This window comes from Tauraco erythrolophus, chromosome 10 (genome assembly GCF_009769465.1).
Source record: "Tauraco erythrolophus isolate bTauEry1 chromosome 10, bTauEry1.pri, whole genome shotgun sequence".
In the NCBI taxonomy this organism is placed as follows: Eukaryota; Metazoa; Chordata; class Aves; order Musophagiformes; family Musophagidae; genus Tauraco; species Tauraco erythrolophus.
Window position 1 is genome coordinate 28,430,219 of NC_141474.1, and position 22,423 is coordinate 28,452,641.

The 22,423-nt window shown below is 45.8% G+C and overlaps 2 protein-coding genes and 1 pseudogene across 2 annotated transcripts in view; 2 read left to right on the top strand and 1 right to left on the bottom strand.

The window, feature by feature from the left end:
• FAF1 (Fas associated factor 1) overlaps positions 1 to 5,847 on the bottom strand; it is a 169,608-nt gene extending 163,761 nt beyond the window's left edge. Inside the window, exon 1 of the mRNA XM_009990349.2 lies at positions 5,716 to 5,847. Coding sequence (XP_009988651.2) covers positions 5,716 to 5,760 — 45 coding nt within the window. The 5' untranslated portion in view covers positions 5,761 to 5,847. The remainder of the gene's footprint in view (positions 1 to 5,715) is intronic.
• Positions 5,848 to 9,660: 3,813 nt separating this feature from the next.
• LOC147528200 (uncharacterized) lies at positions 9,661 to 11,805 on the top strand (annotated as a pseudogene).
• Positions 11,301 to 16,328, top strand: CDKN2C (cyclin dependent kinase inhibitor 2C). The gene is made up of 3 exons (XM_086617086.1): positions 11,301 to 11,432; positions 11,801 to 11,941; positions 15,533 to 16,328. Exons 2-3 carry the CDS (start codon positions 11,813 to 11,815, stop codon positions 15,905 to 15,907), a joined length of 504 nt encoding a protein of 167 aa, XP_086473212.1. The 5' UTR covers positions 11,301 to 11,432; positions 11,801 to 11,812; the 3' UTR covers positions 15,908 to 16,328.
• Positions 16,329 to 22,423: the final 6,095 nt, after the last annotated feature.

Here is a 22,423-nt window from a genome sequence, read left to right on the forward strand (position 1 = left end):
TAAAACACACTAAGCAAGCAGTATGCTTTTACCATGTCTCTTGACCCTAAGGCCATTTACAGCAAACAAACCCAATTTGTGTTTGTGTTGCAAACCAAGAGGTCCAACTACCAGCTCCAATGCTGTTACTGACTGTGTAATGCAGAAAATTATAAGATGTGACAAAAAGCAACAAGGATTAAAAGGAATTCTAATCAAAATGTAAATTAAGAGGCCTCATAGGTATGAACTTCAACATCCTCCGGTGTCTTAAGGTCCTCTTTTTTACACTGAAAAAACAGCACTGTTAACTATTTCAAAATTTATCTAAGGACGAAGCAATCTATATCCACAAAAAAGGTCAGGTAAAGCAGCGCTGAGCATCTTGGCACCTAATTATTAGAAACTTAGCAGAGTCCACTTTTACCTAAAGACACCTACTATGAGGGGATGAAGAAACAAACCTGTCTCTCCCAAACCCTGATCTGTAATTTACAGAGCACTGGATTACCTTCCAACTAGTATGGAGAGAGCTGCAGAGCTCAGTCCAGCTGGTGTGCTCTGGGAGTGCCTACTGCATTATATTCTACAGAGAAGCCACACAAAAGAATGGTTTGGTATGAGCAAGACTGAGGTTTTAAGCTCAGACAGATCAGAACACACAGGAACCCAGGTATTTAGGTGGCTATGGAGACCCTCTGATGAAAACAGAGTCCTCCAAGAACTTTAAACATAAGTTGGAGGACATTCTCCAAAGACTTAAACTTTGGTCTCTTCAGCACCTATCTTTTGCTGAGGACCTCGTTCCAAGTGAATTGCCAAACACTTCACTGAAAATCTGTAAAGAAATCAAGAACAGTCCTTTCTGCTTCAATGCCTTAAAGACAAAACACCACCATTTCTTCCAGAAATCAATGTTAAGGATATCAACTTTGCTAATTGTTCAAAATCCCTTAGTGGATGGTTTACTCTTAAAGAAAATGGTTGAAACACTCTTTCCAGCCCCCAGCCTAAGTCACAGTCCAGGGCAAGAATCAAGGATATTAACTCAAAGCTATTCCAGTATCTGCCTACCTTTTTCACCCATCAAATTTTCATACTGGCAATAACTTAAAAGTGACAGAAAGCCTGAGCCAGCATGCCAACACACGTAGAAGAAAGCAAAGCTCCCTTAGCACCCCCTAAAAAAATTAATATACATGTAAATTCTGCACATAGACTGTTAGATAGTGAAAACAGTGTGCATAACAGAGATCACCTTGTACAGGGCAGAAGTAGATAGATGTTTTTCATAACCATCAAAAAACCCTCACTTTTAAAATATATCTGTCAGTTATTTAACAGCACTGTGCTCCTTTAATTTTAGCCATTCCGGAAGGAAATTAGTAGTTTGAACTACAGATAAAATTTAAAAAATAAAAATAAAGAAATAATAAACTGATATATCAATGTCATGGTCAAGTCTATAATTTAAAACCTGATTATCTAGCATGCTTTCTCACCTTTCCGTAACTGAGGGCAATGAGGTTCTTCCTTCCCAGTTCCCCCTTGCTCCTCCCACAAACCTATGGGTTTTTTGAAAAAGACTGACATAAAGGTGAAGTTTGAAAAAAAGATATTTATATACATGTGTGAATCATACCAAAGCAGTCTCAGTTAAAAACATAAATGTGAAAAGAAAAAAAAAAAAAAAATCACTTAACTTTGTTTCATAATGAACACAGATGGAAGACAGAAGGAGGAAAAAGAAAACTATTAGATACCTGTTGTTTCGATGAAAGCAAAGATTTTTGAGTTTTACCATTCCACTCTGAAGTCTTCCCACCCAGACCAAATCTTGAGTTACTTATTTGTTTAGTCAATGAAAATTGTGAATTCCATGAAAAATTTCCTTCTGAAGCTCTACATGCTAGATATTTTGTAATGTATGGCCACCTAGGAGCTGGCAGCTCCCACAATATTCCAACCCTTAAGCCCAACTCGACATTTAGGAATTGTTGTGAGGACAACCACATAGCATGAATGAAGTGGTCCTATAATGACATAATGACAAAAAGATATTCTTCCTAATTTTAGTCCCCATCCTAAGTGAAGCTGTAAAAACAGAGGTAAAGGTGCTAGCATACAAAAACGTCGACATCTGACTCTTCTGTCAAAACTCAAAGATTGTTTTTCATTCCTGAACAGTTTAACTACGCCAATTTAACTAAGTTCAGAGCAACTAAAGTTTGCAACTTCAAAAGAAAAAAATAAAAAAGTCTGTTTTCTTTATAACGAAAAACGGACTGATACACTGCGAGAGCAATTCTCTTCAAACCCCAAACTGCATAGATTATTAATACATTTGTATCATGTGAGTACCTGGGTATCCCGTTGGAAACAGAAGAACATTTTGCAATTAAACACAACAAACAAAAGAAGAACAGAGATGCTAACAGAAATTGATAGAAATTATACGCCCATATTTCCCCCAGTATGTGAGGTACGTTGCAGCGTTTTACCAATTCACATGCAGCTATCTTTTTGAAGAATTTATGCTACAAACACAAGTTGTTGGGCTTTCTCCTGTGGAGTTTTTCCTATATGCCAATGACACTTTGTGGAGAAAATCTGAATTGCATTTAGTAAAACAGCTAAAACTTGTTTCTGTGCTTAACTCCACTACTTTAGCTACTTCCACTGAAAACAATCAGACTACTCATGTATAAAGCTAAGCTTCTGCATAATCTTTCCTAAGTGAGGACCTAAGAGGGAAAAGTTAGACAGGTTGCTCATACAGCCCACATGTATGAATACGTACTTTGTACTCCCTGGGTAGCATACAGAAACCTCATTAAAAAAGGAGAGGGAAAGAAAATAATTACAAGCCACACAGAACAGGCTTAAATTGTTTTCAGACATTAAGAAAAAAAAATATTTTGGTAGATCACTTCCTGTGTTTTACTCTACAGTTAAAATATTTTTATAAAATTATTCAATGTTTGTATGTATACATATGTACATATACAAAATATTTTAAAGGAGTATTTCTCTTTAGTATCTCAGAATGCAGAAGTAACCTGTTAGCAACAATCAAAGCTAAAAGGAAAAACTAAATGCAATACAAGATCCTGCTCTAGTTGAAATCAATGGCAGAACCCCTCAGGGCTTTGAAAGATATAAAATAAGTACATGAAAGCTTCACAAAAGCATCAAGCATCAGTATAACTATGACTCCACCAACATTTTTTTTTATGGGGAGGGAAAATCCTTTCAAGTTTTAAAAGTTCAAAGACCACTGCTCTATCCCTCTTAAAAGTAACTTGGGAAAGGCAAGTGTGATGGAAGTTTCCCTCACGATTTAATTTGCCAAAGATTAGCTGAACGAACAAAACTACAAAGAATTGCTTTGAAAATTTCCAGTGTGCACAACATTTTTCAATAAGATATCTCACAAAAATACAGAAGACAGCAGCAGAACTCTGAGAAACATATTTATTAATTAAAAGATACAGAAAATATAGGAAGGAAAATCATGCAGAATTACTTTGCACATGTTTTATTTTCCATTTTAAATTCTAGTGAGCTGTAAATTCCATCGAGTATTTAAAATACCCCAAATCCTTTACCGTTCTGTAACAGCCTAAAAATACGAAGCCTAATAATGATTTACATTGCCCTTTACTAATCTGAAGCTTTAACAGCGTGACAATCGACAGTTCAGTGTTTCAGAATTGGACAGATGCTTGAGATTGTTTAAAAAAACAACAACAACAAAAAAACAACAGAATGAAAAGAAAAACAAAGTTGTCTGCTGAAATACAAAAGGAAAGAGTTTGGGTTTTTTTAAAGTAAGTGTTATATGACTTATACATATATATAAAAAAGGTATAACTTATAAGTTATACAAATAAATATATATACACACATACATACATAAGCATATATGTAAGTTTTTAACATATGTAAACTGCATGATAAAATATTTCCTGGGTCCTAGCTTCAGACGCTTTCTATCATCCTTGATCTACAACTGGTTTCCACGACTCCACCGTCCACCTGCAACTTTGCAATAGTACTTACTTGTCTTCTTGGTACCAAACACTGCAGTTACTCTTATACCTTTATTAACTGGTTTCAAAGCCCAAGCAGAAAAACACTGCAGAACTGCAAAATAGCATTTTTAAAAGCTTGGAAAGTGTACACAGATTGAAAACTCTATTAGAAAACAAAAAAAAAATCTTACATTCACGAGCCACTAACTTGATCATCCTCTGGGATTCCTAAATGTAAACCTATTTCAGCTAATCATGAGGGATTCCCTAAAAGTCTGCCTCCAATAGCACGAGTGCAGAATTGGGCTCCCAGTTTCCTTTTACACAGTGTATTGTTACTGGAAGAACTCCTTTATGAAACCCTAGCCTTAGAATTAAGATGTCACTCCTTACACACACAAAAGTACCTCCAAGTACAACAAAATAAAGCATCATTATAGAAACATTTGTTAAAGATTTTAATAGATATGGGTGTACGATACTCAGGTGCAGAAATGGAAAACACTTCCCTGTTATCAACTGGGAACTCCACGTGTTACGTCAGTGAGGTATCAGACACCTTTTGCGGAAGAGGAATTACATAATGTACACTAGTCACCCTACCTGTCATTCCAAACAAATGCTCTTGTTAAACACACACACAGAGCGAATGAAGCAAGTCCTTTCTTTAAACTAAATGAAATAGTTTCACTGCAAACAGCTGAGAAACAATCTTTTAACAAATTGAACATACAGACAGCAGTTTCACAACTCAATCCAAGAATACCCAGGAGCCTATCCATGTAAGAACAACCACTGCAAACGAAGAAAGCTTAAAAAAAAAGCATTGATTGAAAAGGAAACATTAAAAAGATATATTCAAATGTAATCTAATAACCTTCTAAGGTCCTTTTGGCTCTCCTCACTATTTCAAATGCAAGTCTCTTCCACTTGTTTCTTTACTTGTTCTTAGAAAAACAACATAAAAACAAGCAATATACTGAGCAGATTAACCAGGCTCCTGGACACATCATTTTTATTTAGAGAAAGACTTTATTCTGGGAATAAGATCGAAGAGTTTGAAGTTAAATTATAACCTTTTTGTAGGGAGGAGAGAAGGTAACAAACAACTTTTAAGGGCATATGCCTCCTTTCTACACAAACATGTTGTTGTTTAGAATGGGGTGGGAAGAGTTTTACTGTCATTACAACAGTCACGGGCTGAGGCAACCATGAAGTTGGTGTTGATGTTATAATGGAAACACCTCTGTTCAGCATTAATCTGTAGCACCAGTAAGTGATTCATTACAAACACCGTGACAAATCATGAGGAGTGATGAGTTTGTATCCTCCCTGGCATTTGCCTCTTCCAAGTGAGCTGGTTCACAGCTGTCCCAGGGCCTAGGTGGTTGTAGAGGATTGGAACAAGCAAAGTGGATGAAAAAGCTTATTTTTTTTTTAACTAAAAACTGAAACTGTAAGTTAAAGTAGACATTTTGTTCACGCACCTTGAGAGAAGAGGGCACACGTTCTCCATTTCTGACCAAAAAAAAAAAAAAAAAAAAGAAAAGAAAGAAAGGAAGAAAGAGCGGAGGCTTTGGAGGGTGGGCTTCACCCCCACCACCCCGGCGCTTCCCACAAAGAACAAGCAGCACAGCAACGAGGAGAGAGAGAAAAGCAGCGAGAGGCCACGGCTCCGTGGCGGCGGCGGCTTGAAATTTACCTGGAAATCAGCCAATATCATTTCCCGGTCCATGTTGGACGCCATTGCAGCCAGCTGCGTCCCCCGCTCTGCTCTGACCCGCGCACCTGGAGCCGCTGCCGGCGAGGACGGGGCAGGGTGGGAGCTAGGAGCTCATCGAGGCGCCGGGCTCCTCCCGGGCTCCCGCGGCGCCCCCGGGCTGCCCCGCCTGGCAGCTCCGCGGCGGGCGAAGGAGGAGCGGGAGGAGGGAGGAGAGAGGCGGGCGGGGGGCCGGGAGCGGGCCGGGGCCGGGAGCGGGCAGCGCTGCCTCAGCCGCTGGCCCGGGGAGGGGGAGGAGGAGGAGGAGGAGGGAGAAGGAGGAGGAGGCAGCGCCGCTCCCTCCCTGACTCCACAGCGCCTGTCGCACATTTTGCCTGTCATTGAGGTCGCAAAGAGGCGCTTTGCGGCCGGCACGTGACCACCCTTCTGTCAAGCGCTCGCGAAGCCGGGGAGGGGGGTGGGGCTGCGCCTTTCCGGCGGCCCGCGGTGACCGCGGTCGCTGCGCCCCCGCCACGGCCCCGGCCCCCGCGGGAAAGGAGGGGACGGGGCGCGCCAGGAACCTGCGCCGCGGCCCGGCAGAAAGCGCCGGGTCGCGGGGCCAGGGGCGGCCGTTCCGCGCGAGCGGCTGAGGGAGCCCGCGCGTAGGCCTTTCCTGAGGGGACGGACCGAATCAGCCTCCGGGGAGCGGCGGCCGCGATCCGGGCCCGGCCTCAGAGCAGGGAAGCGGCATCTCCGAGCGGGGGGGGGCGGCTGCGGCCCCCAGCGCGGCTCGGCCGGGCACGGCGCTGCCCCAGGGGCTGACACCTCCCCACCCCGTCGCCGGCAGGCGGCGGCTCCCCGAGCCCGGCGGCGGCGCGGGGTGGCCCGGCTGGGCTCCGCCGGCCCGTTAGGCTGCAGCCGGCGGCGGAGCCCTGGCTGCAGCGAGCCCAGGCCAGGCCCGCCATCCGGGGCCGGGCTGGGGGGAAACACGGGCCGCTGCAGCCGCCGGCCGGAGGGCGGCCCTGCCTCCCCGCGCGGGAGCGGGGCGTCCATCCGCGCCCCCGTGAGAGGGGAGCGGGCGCGATCGCGGCGGCGGCGGCGGTGAATACAGCGCGGTGCGCGTCTGCTCTGACAGCCCGTGGCTGCGCTCGCTGAGTGACCCGAACCTCCCCGGGGCGGAGACCGCGCACCGACCGGGGGGAGGGCGCAGAAAAACGGTGGTTTTCTCCGTCTTCGTAGTTCTCTCAAAAGGAGGAGAGGCATTTTTCACAGGTTTCTGAGCCAACAGACTGACGTGCCCAGCGGCCCTCGCTCAAGCTTAGCACTCCAGCTCTGTAAGATGCAATTGCATTGTATACCACAGATAATCTGGGGTTTTTTTTTTCTAAATAGTGCAAATCTAACTGTCATGAACGCTGTCTAAGTCTGCCTCCTACAACCTGATCCCGTTCACCTACCCCCTTAGCACTGACGTTAAACACAAACACGCATTCGGACCCCAGTTTGCAAATTAGTCCAACATGTTTTGCCCTGCTCTTTGTATGGGTGTCGCAGCTACCTAAGGTTACAGATCCATCAAGGACCTTTCTCATTAGTGAAAGCTAATAAAGCTACATCTTTGAACCAAGTTATTTTGCGGTTTTTAGGAAACACAGTTCTTTATTGTTTTCCTCTTCGCGTCAGGGTTTTACACGAGTTCCTCTGCGAGCTCCCTGCCGCAGCAGCCGAGGAGAGCTGCGGGGAGGAGTGGGGGGGGGGCACAGCGCGACCGCCCACCGCGGCGGGATCCGTCGGAGGGGACAGACAGCGAACGAACGCTGTGTGCGGATAGGGGCGTACGAAAAGTTAAACTGTACCTTCAGGAGAGTCCGTGTTCCCAAGGAAAACTCTCGTGGGGATTGTTTAAAGCCTGTTTGCGGACGCTGGTGGGAGCTTGGGCTCCAGGGCGCCTGGGACGGGGGTCTGGCGGCAGCGGAGTTGTTCAGGATCTTCGGGCGTGGTGAGGCCACACTAAACGCCACTTACGATGCGAGGCCAGGGTGTCAGAGAAGTTGAATATTATGTTTTATCGCGTTCCTGCTCTAGTTTATGTTGGCAGGGTTTGGCAAGAGGATTTTATTGCCCTCTGACGCTAGCTTAACAATTCGAGCTCCCCACCACCGACCGGAGGGATGATAAAGTAATTGCCCTCACGCCTGCCTTTTTTTTTTCTTCCAGTTCGATGTTACAGACAGTTCTGCACTAGGTACGAGGTATGGTGCAATGCCAGGGACAGCCTATGCTAAATTACAAACAAATCCACCCACACATTACTAGAGAGTAACTATAATAAAAGACTGAAAAGCGAGTTTTAGCAATTGGATTAAAGCCAATTAATTCCTGGCACGAGCTGAAGCTATAGGTATGTTGTCAAGATTAGTTACGCGGCGCTCACGTCTATTATAGTCCTATTTTAAATAATGATATCTCTATTAGATCAAAACAGGAAGGATTTGATCCAGAACGTGAAGAAAAGGTGAAAAGCTGCACGTGCGCCACATTGCAGGAAGTTCACGTCCAAGTCACAGCGAAAGTTTCTGTTCTCCTTCTCACAACCCCTCACTCCGAGCCACTCGAGGTGGCTTTTTTCCTCCAACGAGTGTCAGACATGTTAGAGAGCGGGGGGACACCCGCTTATTTTACTCCTTGCGATGCCCCGTGACATCTTCCTCCAGAAGGTGTTTTGGCTGCTGAGTTTGGACCCGACTGGGGCAACTTTTTCTGTTTTACGAGGAATATCTTTATCATTCTTGAGAGGAAATGATCAAGATTAACGAGCTGCTTACTGCAAATATGTTTGACAGACCCGCATGCTGAAGGAGGTGTGACAACATTTTCTGGCCGGGCAGCTTTACTTGCAGGAGGCCTGCAGCACCCCGGCTACACTGTACTTAATTATTTTTGTTATGTGGTGTGATTAACAGAAGATGGGGACTATATTCTGAACTGAAAATAAACCAAAAAGAAAAGGGGGACTGTTGTAAGACTTGCAGGTCTAGTTCTGCAGTAAGTTAGCAACAGGTAACACCACCAAAGCCTGTGGATTTTAGGCAATGATAGTCTCCAAATAAGTCATTTATAAGCCGTCAGACTGAATATTCGAAGTTTTGCATATAAATTCCTTCCTTATGCAGAAGAGCAACTATATTTGATTACATGGATGCTATTTATACACATATATTTCTAGAGTTAACCTTGAGGGAAAATAGAATTCATATTTTTGTTTACAAAACTGTTAGCACTATTGATCCTCGTCGAGAATTATCACAAAGAGGCCCTTAAAAAATACTCTTCCCGCCCCTTTAGTGGGAGTGGGGGTCGGCTGATAATCTGAGCAAAGTTGCTTTCCCTGCTCCGTGTGTAGGCAGTTCGTTACTTGTCACCTTTGTATTTTCACAAGCAAGTGTGGGTGGGGAAATCGGTAGAGGAAAATTCAATTGCGAAGCAAAAAGCAACCGAAGTTGAAAGGAGAGCCAGACGCTGAAGTCAGACTGACTTCCCTCAGCTGCCCGGCTTGCAGGTTCACCCCTGTAAAACTGGTTCTATCTCTGGTGGCGGTGGCTGTAAGTCAGGCCCCGGCCCCCTCCCGCCCCTGCCCGGCTGCCCGCGGCACGTTTCCCCCGCCGGGCAGAGCTGCAGGAGCCGATGTTACTGCCGGACAGGTTCCCTCACTAACGCACCTCCCCGAGCTGCCTCACGCGTGTTTACATTCAAATTCACTTTCTCGTAGCGTCCACGCAGAAAACGGACGAGCAGATTGCCTCTGCGACCGATAGGTTCCGTACGCTTATCAGGGAGCCATGACATTGCATCTTACCTCTCACAGAGTTCCCTTTGGCAGAACTCAGCCTTCCGAGGGTCCCTGAAACTCAAAGCAATCCGGCCATTAACGCAGTTTTAAGACACGAGATGCTGTTAGGCAGAAGGGAAGCGAAGTCTCCGTACTGCACCGTCGTTACTTCTTCTCCCTTGCCGTCTCGGTCGCTGGGTGCGTTTCCCCCTCAAAATGGCACTTTCAAATCAATCAAGGACACCCGAAACGCGGAAAGCGAAGAGTGCTGCCGTGGACGGTCGCCTTCTACCGTTAAGACAACTTGACATTGACCCTTCAGCCTTGACCTTTTGTCCTTAGGGAAGAGAAGTCCGCATCGCTGCCGGGCTGGACCCCGGCCCCGGAACCGCTGCCCCGCGGGGTGCCGAGCGAGGGCGGCGGGGCCAGGACCGAGTCCGGGACCGAGTCCGGGTCCGCTCCCCCCGCGGGCAGGTGGAGACCGCCCCGCGGCCGTACACCGCCACCGCCGCCGCCGCTGTCCGGGGACGGGGGGGGGGAAGCGCCGGGCAGAGCCGCGGCGGGAGGCCGCCCTCCCGCCCACCGAGCACCCCCGATCCCCGGTCCTCCCGCAGGGGCGCGGCGGCTCCCGGTGCTAAAATCTCTTTTTCCTTTCATTCTTTTTCATTCTCCCCCCGCCCCGCTATTCCCCCCACCCCCCCAGGCCTCAGCAGCGCTCCTCCTAAAAGCACCCTGACTGTTATGGCTGTGGCGGGGCAGTGCCGCGTCCGGGCTGCACGGCAAGGGGAACGACAGAAGGCGCCGCGGTGCAGTGGCGGGACCGGGGCCGTGGCCGGGACCGGGGCCTGCGGGCCGGGGCCGGGGCCGGGGCCGGGGCCGGGGCCGGGGCCGGGGCCGGGGCCGGGGCCGGGGCCGGGGCCGGGCGAGGGGCGGGTGCGCGCCGCTGCAGGCCTTCCTGCCCAGCCGCCCTGCAACTCCGCCGCGCCTCCTTAAATCTCTGCCGTTAAAATGTGGGCGGGTGTTTCAACTCAAAAAGCGCTCAAATTTTTTTTCTTTTCAAAAAAAGCTGATGAGGTTAAAAAAAAAAAAGGGGGAAAGGAAAAAAAAAAAAAAAAAGAGAGAGAGAAACCGGCTTCGTGTCCGTAGGAAACAGAAGTAGCGATTGTTTGTGCTTAAAAAAGGGGGAGCGCAAAGTCGCGGGCGGAGGCAGCGAGCGCGGACCGGCAAGTGCAGCTTTATTTCGTGAAGTTGAAAGAGGAGGCGAGCGGCGGCTGTCACTGCGCGCCGGGAAGCTGCAGAGCACGGCCGGGCTGGGGCAGCGGCGGGCACCAGCGCAGCCCCTGCCCCTGCCCGGACATCGCCCTCCGCTCCCCGGCCGGGGCGAGAGGCGCGGCTGTCGCCGGGGAGCGCCCGGCGGAGCGCGGGCAGCGGCGGCGGGAACCCGGCGGGCGGCGGAGACGGCCCTGCACCGCGGCTCCTCCGCGCCCTGAGCGCGGGCGGCGGCAGCCCCCCCCCTCCCCGCCGCCGCTACCGCCAGGCCCGCGGACTCGTCGTCCTCCTGGATGCTCCGGAGCCGCCGCCGCCGCCGGGGGCGGCCGCCAGCCGGGATCGCGCCCGCCCGCTGCGCGGAGGCTGCGCGGAGCCGCGGGAGTGAAGCTGCTGCGGGGAGCGAGAGCACCGAGGGAGCGAGCCCGGCGGCCGGGCAGCCGTCGCCGCCGCGCCCTGCCCTCCGCGGGCGCGGCTCGTCCTTCTCTTCCCTGCTCGGCCCGGACTAGAGGCGGCGGTGTGGGATGAAAGGGGGGATCCCGAGCGGGAGTTGGATGCACAGTGCTACGGAAGACTTTTCCTCGGAGCTGTTGCTGCTAAGTCTCAGATCCCGACTGTGAACAGGGTGGGTTGTCTTCTTCTCCAAAGATCTCAGGTCTGAGTGAGTCTCCGGTGTACGTGTATATATGTTACCTATAACATATATAATATATTGCATAGCTATTAATCTATTCCCCCCTCGAAAGTGACCAAAGTCTTTAATAGGAGTTACTCTATATGTGGAAGCAAAGAAATCTTCTTTCAAGTGGAGCTGCAGTTTTGCTGAATAATCACGTGTGAGTTAGGGGCGGGCTCTTGGCAAGGAGGTTTTTTACGAGTATTTACTACAAGGTCTACTCCAGAAGATTAACCATCCCAATCCTTCTGTCAGTCTCCGATGCCATGCCTGGTTAAAAAAAAAAAAAAAAATCTCATCTTTTTTCCGATCGTCAGTCACCCTAAAGAATGGCCGAGCCTTCTGGGAACGAGCTGGCGTCCGCGGCTGCCAAGGGGGACCTAGTGCAACTTACTAATTTGTTGCAAAAGAATGTAAACGTCAATGCACAAAATGGATTTGGGAGGACTGCGCTGCAGGTTGGTATCCAGAGAGGGAGAAAATATTTCATCACTGGTACCTACGTGACCCGGGTTTCCAAAAAAGACAACGTTTTAAATAGGCTGGTGGATGAAATTCGAGTGTTTTTTCAAAGTCGTTGGATGCCATATTTTATAACTTTAGTGGCTCCAACTCCCTAAAATGACGTACTTGAAATAAAACTGGTCAAAACCATTCTTTCAATCGGGGCTCACCCTCAATGTCAAACGGGCTGCGAGTTTGCTGATATTTTGTAACTTCGTGGGGAGGAGGCAAGGAATGAAAGAGCTGAGATGAAAAGAAATCAGCTTAGGTGAGCAGGATTTCATCGCAGGTCTGTAAACACAAATGTGTTGTTCTCTGAAGCTTAGGATTGATCTCTTTTTTGTCCTTTTTTTTTTTTTTTTTTTTTTTTTCCCCCTTCAATATGCTTTTAAAGCCTGACTTGTCTCGGTTCTGGGGTCTGCTGTCGGTGTTGCTTTTCCTTTATACGCTGTTTGTGAGGAATGACCTTTCTCGTTGGAAGCATGCTGCTCAGAACCGAGGACCTTCGATGTACATTAAGAGTTAGCCCTACGAGTTAGGGTTCCAGCTGAATCCCTTGCTTTTTCATTCATAATTGAGTCTTAAAAATGTGGTTTTTTAGATCGGCTAGCAGGGCACCGGTTCCAGCTATTTCCTTTCTGATCGTATAAGGTGCTATGTCCTAATTTTTAAGTGTGTGGCTGGGCAGGCAGCAGTTGGAACTCGTCCAACTGCTAACTATTGGAGCTGATGAAAGGTTTTGCTTTTAATAATATCAGATACTGATGGCGAAAAAGCTATAATACCTACCTAATAGTGAAAGAAGAGATCTATAAATCCGGAGGAAAAAAAAAGTGTGGTTATTTGTACTTAAGGTATAAGTAATGAAATGTGGAAGTGGAGCTATAGTTCTGTCTAATTTCACAAATTAGAAAAATCGTTTGTTAACTCCTTTCCCCCCCCCCCCCCCCCGAAACCGTGATAATAATTCTTAAAATTGGGTTTTTAAATAGCGTATAGCTTGTGAATGTGCTCGAGATATTTACAGCTTTTTTTGGCTTAACATCAAAATGTTAGAGCTGGAAAATAAGCACCTCTTGCTAAAAAGCAGGAATGACCCTTTTTTTGACAGTTTCGCTGGAGCTGGATGTCTGTGAGCTCCTCTCTGTCCTGTTAGCACCTAAATAGGGCATCGCATGGCAGCGCAGGCACTTGCAGCAACTTTTAAGAGAGTGAAAGGATTTACATTAAAACTTACACAAACTAACTTCTTTGAGAAAGCAGGAAACATTTAGCTAGCTGGTTTATCCTCGGGACCAGGACTGAAACCCGATTTGTCTTACAGTAATGTGTTTTGGGGTTTTGTTTGATTTTTTTTTCTTTTTTTTTGAAAGCAGCTAACTGTCCGTATCCTGAATTAAGGCATATTTTACACAATGACATAGCATCCAGCTATATTAAATCCGTGTCCTAACAATACTTCTGATCGTTGCCTAATCATAACTGAGTTAATGAACCACAACAAAAATCAAAACAGGAGAATCTGTCGACTTATTTTCAATATGTATCATCCTGAAATGTGCTGTGGGTGCATGACCACGCTCGAAAGAGCTCTGTCAGTGCACTCTCCACAGCTGAGATAATCTCTCCATAATCTCTCTCTCAACTAAAACGGAGAGAATGCTCCTATATTAGTACCAATTAATTTATATTTTTCTTCTCTGTTTAGGTTTAATTAAACAACTGCGCAGCTTGCCTTGCTTTGTACTTTTGATTTCTGATGAAGTGTACCTATGCAGGCCTCAAATACATGTCCTGCCCTTATGCTTTTCGTCAGACATTCAATTAATGATTTCTTCTTCTTTGCCTCCCTCCCCCGAGTGAAACTTTGCAAAATAAAGGGCATTTGCTGTACAGTTGTAGCCCATGTCCCAATAGCGTCACCTTTTATATGATTTTTCACCCCCCTGCATCTTTAACTGAAGCCTTCAGTCCTCTAGCCTGAACGCAGAAAACTACCACTTAAACCGAATTCATGTTTTGAATTAATAAATAATATTGCCTGGGCCCTCGAAAAGGGACCAAAATGTCCGGATTTTACAAAAGAAAGAGAGATCACAATGCTCTTGTTTTCTTTTACATCGCTTCCATCTCTAGTCAGAAGTGAAAGAAATGGCACATACGGAGCTGGAAGCCTTGGGGCACAGAGAAATCTCTTTCCCTGAACCCCAGCCTGTCTTATCTGCACTTTTGCTCTTGTCTGTGGATATAATATACTGGGCTGCTTTATAGTCCAAATGCTGCAGTAATTATCTTTATTACAGCTCACTTTTCCTTAAAAAACTAACATATATTTTTCACCAGGAGAGTTTTTCAGCAAATCCCTTGTAGAAATTGTACACTGTGTGAAATCTAATGCACGTAATGCTCCTTTATGTAGGTAAAATTTTTTTACCAAGATTTTCAAATCAATATGTGAATGTTTCTAAGAAAATGAGAAAGGTATTTTTTCGAATTTGACACTTATAATGAGACTAATTACAAGAACAGGAAAGTATTGCCTATGGACTGGATATTATGCATTACTGTGTTCACTTTTTAAAACTCTTTGAGAAAACAAAAAATGGTGTATTTAGAGGAAATTGGTGCAAGCTGTTAAGTCCCAAATAAGAGAGATTTGCGTTCTAATTATGATAGTTTTATGATGTAATTGAGAAAATTTAAAGAAGGTTGGGTTTTTTTTCCCCTGAGAGGAAGAGTCAGAAAATCCTATTATTGTTGTTGCTGTTGCTGTTGCTTTTGTTTTTTTTTTTTTTTAAGATGTTTTTAACAACAGAATATAGTCACAGTTTACTTACAGTGAAATTATGAAAGTATAATATAATATACTGGTTTTAGAAGAAAACTTCTGGAACTTTGAAACATTCCTTTTAACTTCTCCTTTCTGGGTGACATAATGAAACACAAATATTGGGGAGAAAAATTTCTTCTAACATTTATTTTTCTTAGCAGACAGAGCTATGGTACAGTCCAAATATTTGTTTTATGATAATGCACAGACAATGTAAACACCTGAAAGCTTATAAAACCACATTCTACATTTGCAGTTGCTGAGGTAAAATATCTGTTCCTCAGAGACCCTATATTTGATGTTTAACGAGATTAAAAAGTAATGCAAAGGTGTCTCAACACTTAGACAAATAAACCCGAACCATACTGAATTTTTGTATGTTAAGAAACAGAGATAACTCGCGTTAAAAAAAAAAAAAAAAAAAAAAAGTTATTATATCCCCATTTTACACCGCCTGTTTCAGGCATAAATCTCTCTGAGACAGAAAGCTATTACCACCGAAATGATAACATCTTTCACCATTTCACCGAGTTTAGGAAAAAAATACATTAAAAATAGCTGTTCTGGTGCATCTTTAGTTTTATGTTGGGGCTCTTCTATCTGTTTTAAATGAGGATTGAGCCGTGACAAAACCCAGGGCGAAGAATTGAGGATCTAAACCCAGTGCTGAGGCAAACAGCCCCCGCGGTGTTCAACTCTTCTTTTTCTCCCGTAGGTCATGAAACTCGGGAACCCCGAAATCGCCAGGAGGTTGTTAATTAACGGTGCGAACCCCAATCTGAAAGACAGTACTGGCTTCGCTGTAATTCATGATGTAGCCAGAGAGGGGTTTCTGGACACTTTGCAGACTCTGCTGGAGTTTAAAGCTGATGTTAACATTGAGGATAACGAGGGCAACCTGCCCCTGCACTTGGCCGCCCGGGAGGGGCATGTGCGGGTGGTGGAGCTGCTGCTGGAGTGCGGGGAGTGCCGGGTGGGCCACCAGAACAAGCGGGGGGCCACCGCCTACGACCTGGCCAAGCTCTACAAGAGATCCGCCGTGGTGAAGCTCTTGGAGGACAGCAGCTTCTTCCCTGCAGCCATGAATTAAATCCAGCTCGGACCCGCTCTCCTCTGGACGTTAAGGCTTTCCGCCTTCTTTTTTCCTCCCTTCTTTTTAACAACGTTTGTTGCAACCTTACTTCTGTTATTATGTTGGGATTTTTTTTATTTGAACAGCTGATAGGAAGAGTCTCGAGAAATCCTGGAGGTGGGTTTTTAGATAATGGAAATGTTTTAAATCCACACTCCCAGCGATTTCCTTCACCTGCCATTTACAAAGTACTCGCAGACTCAGCCGTGTATATGTTGGTCGCTCATACCTAGTTTTCCAGTATCAAGTTTTACAATTTATTTTAGATCGTTCGTATTAAGTCATTAATACAAAAGCTACACATTCACATGCTAAATGTTGCTGGACTTTTAAGAAAAGGAAATAGCTTACTGTGATTTCTCCCACCTATCAACTCACCCTCCCGCCCTTCCCCCCCTCCCCCCCTTCCACTCCCTCCCGCCCCCCGCTTCGGTCAGGCTTAAGAAATCGTGTTTTGGATTAAAATAGCCTTTTAAAAGGTAACCTGCAACTCCCTGCTCAGGCAGAGCTTGAAGTCAAAGGCTGCTTGGCCTGAGGACGGAGGATGGCGCTTAGAGGCTTTTGCATTTTGACACTAACAAGAGCTTGTAGAAGTAGGTCACTTACTTTCTAAATGTAGATGACACTTTCCCCCTTTGTGTATTTAAACTTTCACCAAGCTGGTTTTGAATTTAGTTACCAGAAACAGTATAAGCGGTGGTTTTTTGATTGCCAGAGGTTTTAAACAGCTCAGTCTAGTAGTTCGTGTTTACTGTGCACTGAACAAGACGTTTTTTCTAGTTTCAAAATAAGAAGCAGAGAACCATTGTCAGAGGCAAGAGGATACGAAGGCTGTAACACTCCAAGTTTTCTGGTCGCTTCATAAGCTGAGTGCAGTTTAGATGCTCTTTAAGAAATATTTGCTTTCCACCAACTATTCTGTTTTGCCTGAAAATGAACTATTTTAATGATAGATGCATCTCACAGAAAAAAAGAATATTTGAATATAGTGACATTTAGGAAGCAGCACGTTTGATATTCGAGAAGTTATGTTATTGATTGCACCTAAAACCCAGTTTAACCATTGAAAATTTCCCATTGCAATTACAGTTGGAAATATTAATCAGACCCAAACTCATTTACCTCTCCCTCTACAACAGGAGCTAACGACGCTCAGCACTGTATCAGAAAGAGTTTAGGATGAAACTTTTGACATTTGTACAGGATCTAGTTGTTGGACAGATGGGCAGTTTAAAGTGCTTTATTTTGAATAGTTTAAATTTTAATTGCGCAAAATAGGTGGTTTTAAATCAATGCAAAATGAATAGTACTTAAAATAGCACTTAAAAGAGGAGAGGTTGTACATTAGTCTAGATTTTAACTCTTAAAAAAAAAAAAAGATTTAGCCCCACAAAATCAGTTACTGTCGTTTTCAAGTAAAAAGTAATTTGCTGAAACTGTCACGTTTACTATATGCTCTGTCACACTGCTGTGTTTTCTGATTAAAAACCTCTGTGAAATACGAAGCTTTGCGCGCTTTTGTTATCATTTTTTTTGTTGTTCACAAGGTCTCTAGAGATCGTTAATCCAAGCAGCACGGCACACAGGGTGCATGTTTGAGGAAATAACCCACAAAATGCCCAGTATAAAGAGCACTAAAACCATCTGAAATATTACACTTGAGCCACCTAATCCGCAGGTCCCCGAGGTGAAGTGACCCAAGCCACTCTCTGTTGCTATCCGTCCTCCTTTCCTCATGTCCTGGAGGATGCTCCAAGCTTTTCCCCTTCTCCACAACCAGTGCCCTGCACTCACTCCTTTTATGGAGCAGAAATCCCCGCTATCACCAGGATTTCTCCCGTTCGCTGCTACAGCAGAGGTGAACATCGAAAGGTAATAGTCATCTTTCTCACTTATTTTTCACCTGTGCTACTAAACCCTCCCTCATCCCAGATCCGTTTGAGCTCCATCAGCATCTGATTTACTCTAAGCCAAAGTTTAAGTAGTGGCTTAATAAAACGAGTGCTTTTCCGACAAAAATGCTCCGCCTAGACAGAAATAGCAGCTTTTATTGCGTGCCAGAAGTTCACATTTAAAGCCAGGACGTGTAACACCACGGTGATGCCTATAGCATTAGCGGGTGAGTCGCGGACGATATTAAGTCTGGTTTGAAGGTACGTTTTATTTGCTTTTTTCTGCTGCGTTTTCTCTACCCGCCACTCCACTCATCGAAAACAATGTTAGAAATTAAAATTCCTGGTTAGATACTTTGAAAGGCAAAACTACTCTCTGTTGTCCCAGGAAGCTAATAGTTACTACGAAAAGTCTCTGGGAAACCAAAGAAATAAATCAGGCGGTGGGTTACATGTGTCTTACAGGGTTTGTAGGGGCTGAAACGTGCCTGGCTGCTGGGGGTGGGCTGTGAGCCTTCTTTCCTGCAGAAGTTTGTCCACTTACCGAGCGAGGAGAACATATTATAAAGCAGGGCTCATTAGTAGGGATCTTTACACCGAAAAAGGATTCTAATGTCGGATCTGGTTTCAGAAATTACATTTGTGATTTTTTCCTAGTAGTCCGGCAACATCAAAAAGTCCAGTTTTACAAATTCGCGTGCTTGTGAAAATGTCAACAATAATACCCACCCGGAGATGCAAAACTGCAGCGTGTGAGAAGGAACGAAATATTTTTGAGAGCTTTTATTGCGACATAAACCAACCGAAAAGTAAGTCTCCCAGGCAGGAGCAGAGATTGTGCTGCGGCAGCCCAGGAATAAACAATATAGCATCGAGCGAGATGTATAAATAGAAACAAATACAGCAAGCGCAGAAAAACGTGAAGAAACAGAGTAGGAACTGTAGCTGTAGCAGGATTCATCGCGAGCAGGCTACGTGAGAATACAACTGTGGGGAAAGAGCCCTCTCCCCTGTTTCAGTTCCACGGATGAGCGAAGCTGTTACACTTGACCTTTGTTTCTAAATCACCCTCGGAACAACGGCGGGGGCTGTCGAATTCCTTTTGAAAAGGGGCAGTTACTAAACGAATCGTAGAAGGAACGAGCAGGGTTTCATCTGTGGCAGCAGCACCGTGAGGGGGTGAAAAAGCCGGTGTGTGGATGCTGGGGGAGAGGGGGGGAGAGGTGCAGGCTAAGGCAGGCACCTAAAGCTGGCCGTGCCCTTACATAGGGGAGCGGAAATTATAAGGTATTTGGGGGTGAATTCAGCTCAGTCGCCGGTGCAGTACGTGACTGCAGGTTTAAGTCCACGAAAAGACTTTCTCTCCAGCTTTTAGTGCGGGGAGAGGAATGAAATCCATACTTCATTCCATGGTGGGATAAGAAATTAGCTTCGTAGGAAATGTCATTGCATTGTTCACATGAAGAAAGAGTTAAAAGAGTGGAAAACCACCACTTTTTAGCTTTCGAAAGAAAGAAAAGGGTCTCTTCCACAAACGTACCTGGCAATTCACTGGGCAGCCAGAAGCAATCACACATTATTATCTGCTTACTGAAGTGCTGAAATTCCCTCGAAAAAAAGCGAAGACAGGAAAGCTTCTGCATGTATTTGTGAGGACTGTTATACTGTGCATGGCGGGGGGTGGAGGGGGAGGGAAAGAAAAAAGGAGAAGGAAGGAAAGAGAGAAAGAGAGAAAGAAAGATTTCTCCCCAAGCCTCAGAAAAGCCTGCCCACGACACATGCATTCAAAATGTCGGTGCTCCCGGAGGGCTCTGCCGGGATCCCCGGGGAGGAGGGAGGGTCGGGGTCGGCGGAGGTGCGGGGCAGGTCGGGCGGCCCCCGGGGAGCGCGCCCGGGAGCGGGGCCGGCGGGCGGGGCGGGGGGGGCGCCCGGCTCCGAAACCGTTAGGTTGTCTTCTACGGTTCCTCTCCCCTTTCTCTTCCTGTCCAAATATTTTTAAATTTACGCGCCTTAAATAACAGTCTGATTTTATTTATTTAGTTTCCTCCGCGGGCTCTGCCGCCGCTTCGCCTCGGCCCCCCGCCGCCGCGGGCCCCGGGGGCGGCCGCCTGCCCGCGCAGCGCTCCGCGCCCGGCCGCGGCTCCGCGGGCGCCCCGGCCAGCCCCGCCACCTTCCCTCCTCGCCTCCGCCGCCGCATTTCTTCGCAACTTGCACTGCGCCTTTTTTTTTTCTTTCCCTCCCCCCCCCCCCCCGCCTTTTTTTTTTCTTTTTTTTTCTTCTTTTTCCCTCCCTTTCGTCTCTCCCTTCCCCGCAGTCGGGACCGGAGCCTCCTCAGCATAACCCCGATGCCTTCGCAGCCCCTCGGCCGCAGTGAGTACAGAGAAGGGACCCGCATCTGCCGGGGGGATGTTTATGACTCATATTTGTGGCCGCTGCCCGCTGCCCGGGCTGCGGCGGCGGCGCTCCCGCTGCAGCTCGGGACTCTCCTCCCCCACCCCCAGATTTCAGGGATGCAGAAGCATCTTCTCCCACGCAGAGACACGTAGAAGACAAAAAGAGGCAGGTTCGTCTGCAGGTTTCCTTAAAAAAAAAAAAAAAAAAAAAAGAGAGAGAAGCAAGGTGTTATCTCCCAGCCAGAGCTTTTCACGACCTTCTGTTAAATTTGAAAATTACAGACAGGCAAAAGAGGAGGGGTGTGTGTGTGGGGTGGAATCCACGCTTCTCTGTGTCTGTGTCCCAGAGACGAGGAGATTATCTTCGGATGGAAACTACAGGACGCATTTGTGATAGCCAGATGTGCCAAGTCTTGCTCTGCAGACCTAATTCACAGAGCACCACTCGAAAAAAATTAACTTCTGCCATGGCACTGAGTGGTAAGATGGCTTCTTGCATTTTGAAGGAGCACTAAGTACAAATCACCAGGGACATTTTACACTGCTAAAGGTCATTTTGCTTGCCATTTTTGCACTTTTCCTCAGAACGTTTGAATTACCTTTCAGCATGGTATCAGTTGTAATTGAGTGAAATTCGTCTTAAGGAACTACGAGGAAGAGAACTGTCCTATGCTGGATACTTCAGAATAACCTTGACCTTTCATTAGTGCTTATCCTAAAAGATAAGTCATACAGGGAAGCAGGGAAATGGGCAAGGCACCTGCAAAAGCATAAATGAAATGTCTCTATTTTTAAACTAGTGTTAAAATGGCTTCTGAATCCTACAAAACAAGGCACACTGAGGGGCTAAAAGGCAAAATCTAGAGCTCGCTGGCAAAATTCAGCCTGATACAGACAGGACCCTGGGTTAATTTCCTCAGCCCAAGATGCATTTTCTGCCGTTAGTCCAATCAGCGCTGCTGCAACTCAAACTGCCAAAAGGGTAAATTCCCTCTGAAAGAAACTGAATCAGCCAAAAGTATAATCAGCTTTTCAGGGAAGTACAAGACCACTGAACCACGTTTCCAGTTGCATTTCTTTGTTCCTCTGTAACTGCTTTCTGATATTTGTAGAAGCAATCAGGAAGGCCACTGGCATTTATCAATATTTTAAGTAAAAAAAGCTTTATTCTGTGTAGGAAGCATGAAACATTTTGCTTCACAGTGCAGCCACTGAAAGGTTAAAGTCAATTCACAGCTCCTGGTGAAAGTTTTCCTTCGGCAGATAGATAGTGCCTATCAAGATGGTCTTTCTTTCTCCTGTTACACCCGGAGAGCCGAAACTGGGGCAGCATTTATACGGCATCACAGCCCTCTTCGCTCCTCAATATTAAGATTATTATCAACACAATGTTATTTTGATGAACACTTTTATACACGGAGCTAATGAATGTTTAAAGGAAAAGATACCCACGCAGCACAAACCACAATAAAATGCAATGCCCTGGAGGAGCACTGAGTGTTCAAAAGCTTTTCAAGGTTTGACCCCGATGAAACACAAGACTAATCCTGGGCACACATTGCATTTATATGCAGAGTATACTGCAGGCCAGAATAAGGGCTTCTGCTAAAGTTAACTGTAACTTTCTGGTGAGGGAGGATCTCCTGTTTAGGCCTTAAGTTATTAACATCTATTCTGATGGAAATAGGGACATTTGGATATACTTGGTCAAATCAGAGTGCTTTCTGCTTCAGATATGTCACCACCCAGGTGATGTACCACCATTTGAATATCTGCACTTCTAAATCAGGCATGTGAGGACAGGAGTGTATTGATTGGTCATGAATTTTTGCTTATATTTAGTAACACTGAAGAATAGGCAGAGAAGATTTTCAGTCCACACTAGCTAGAATACCAACAGGCCTGGAAATCGAGCTGTTAATTGTAAATACTTCCTACAGAATGGATTTTTTAAAATTTTTTGAAAGGAGAAGTATACTCTGCCAGAAAAAGCAGCTTTATATCTGGACATACCATAGTCCTTGAGGGTGTGACTGTAGGTACACAAACAAAGCTGTATTTAATCTCTCTAAGGAAATTTTGTAGAGAACATCTGCGAAAGAGAAAAGTGTACTTGTTTTATGAGCACTATAACTTTTAATACCATCACCTCCTTACACCAACATATATGCGCTAAACTGTATCATGCC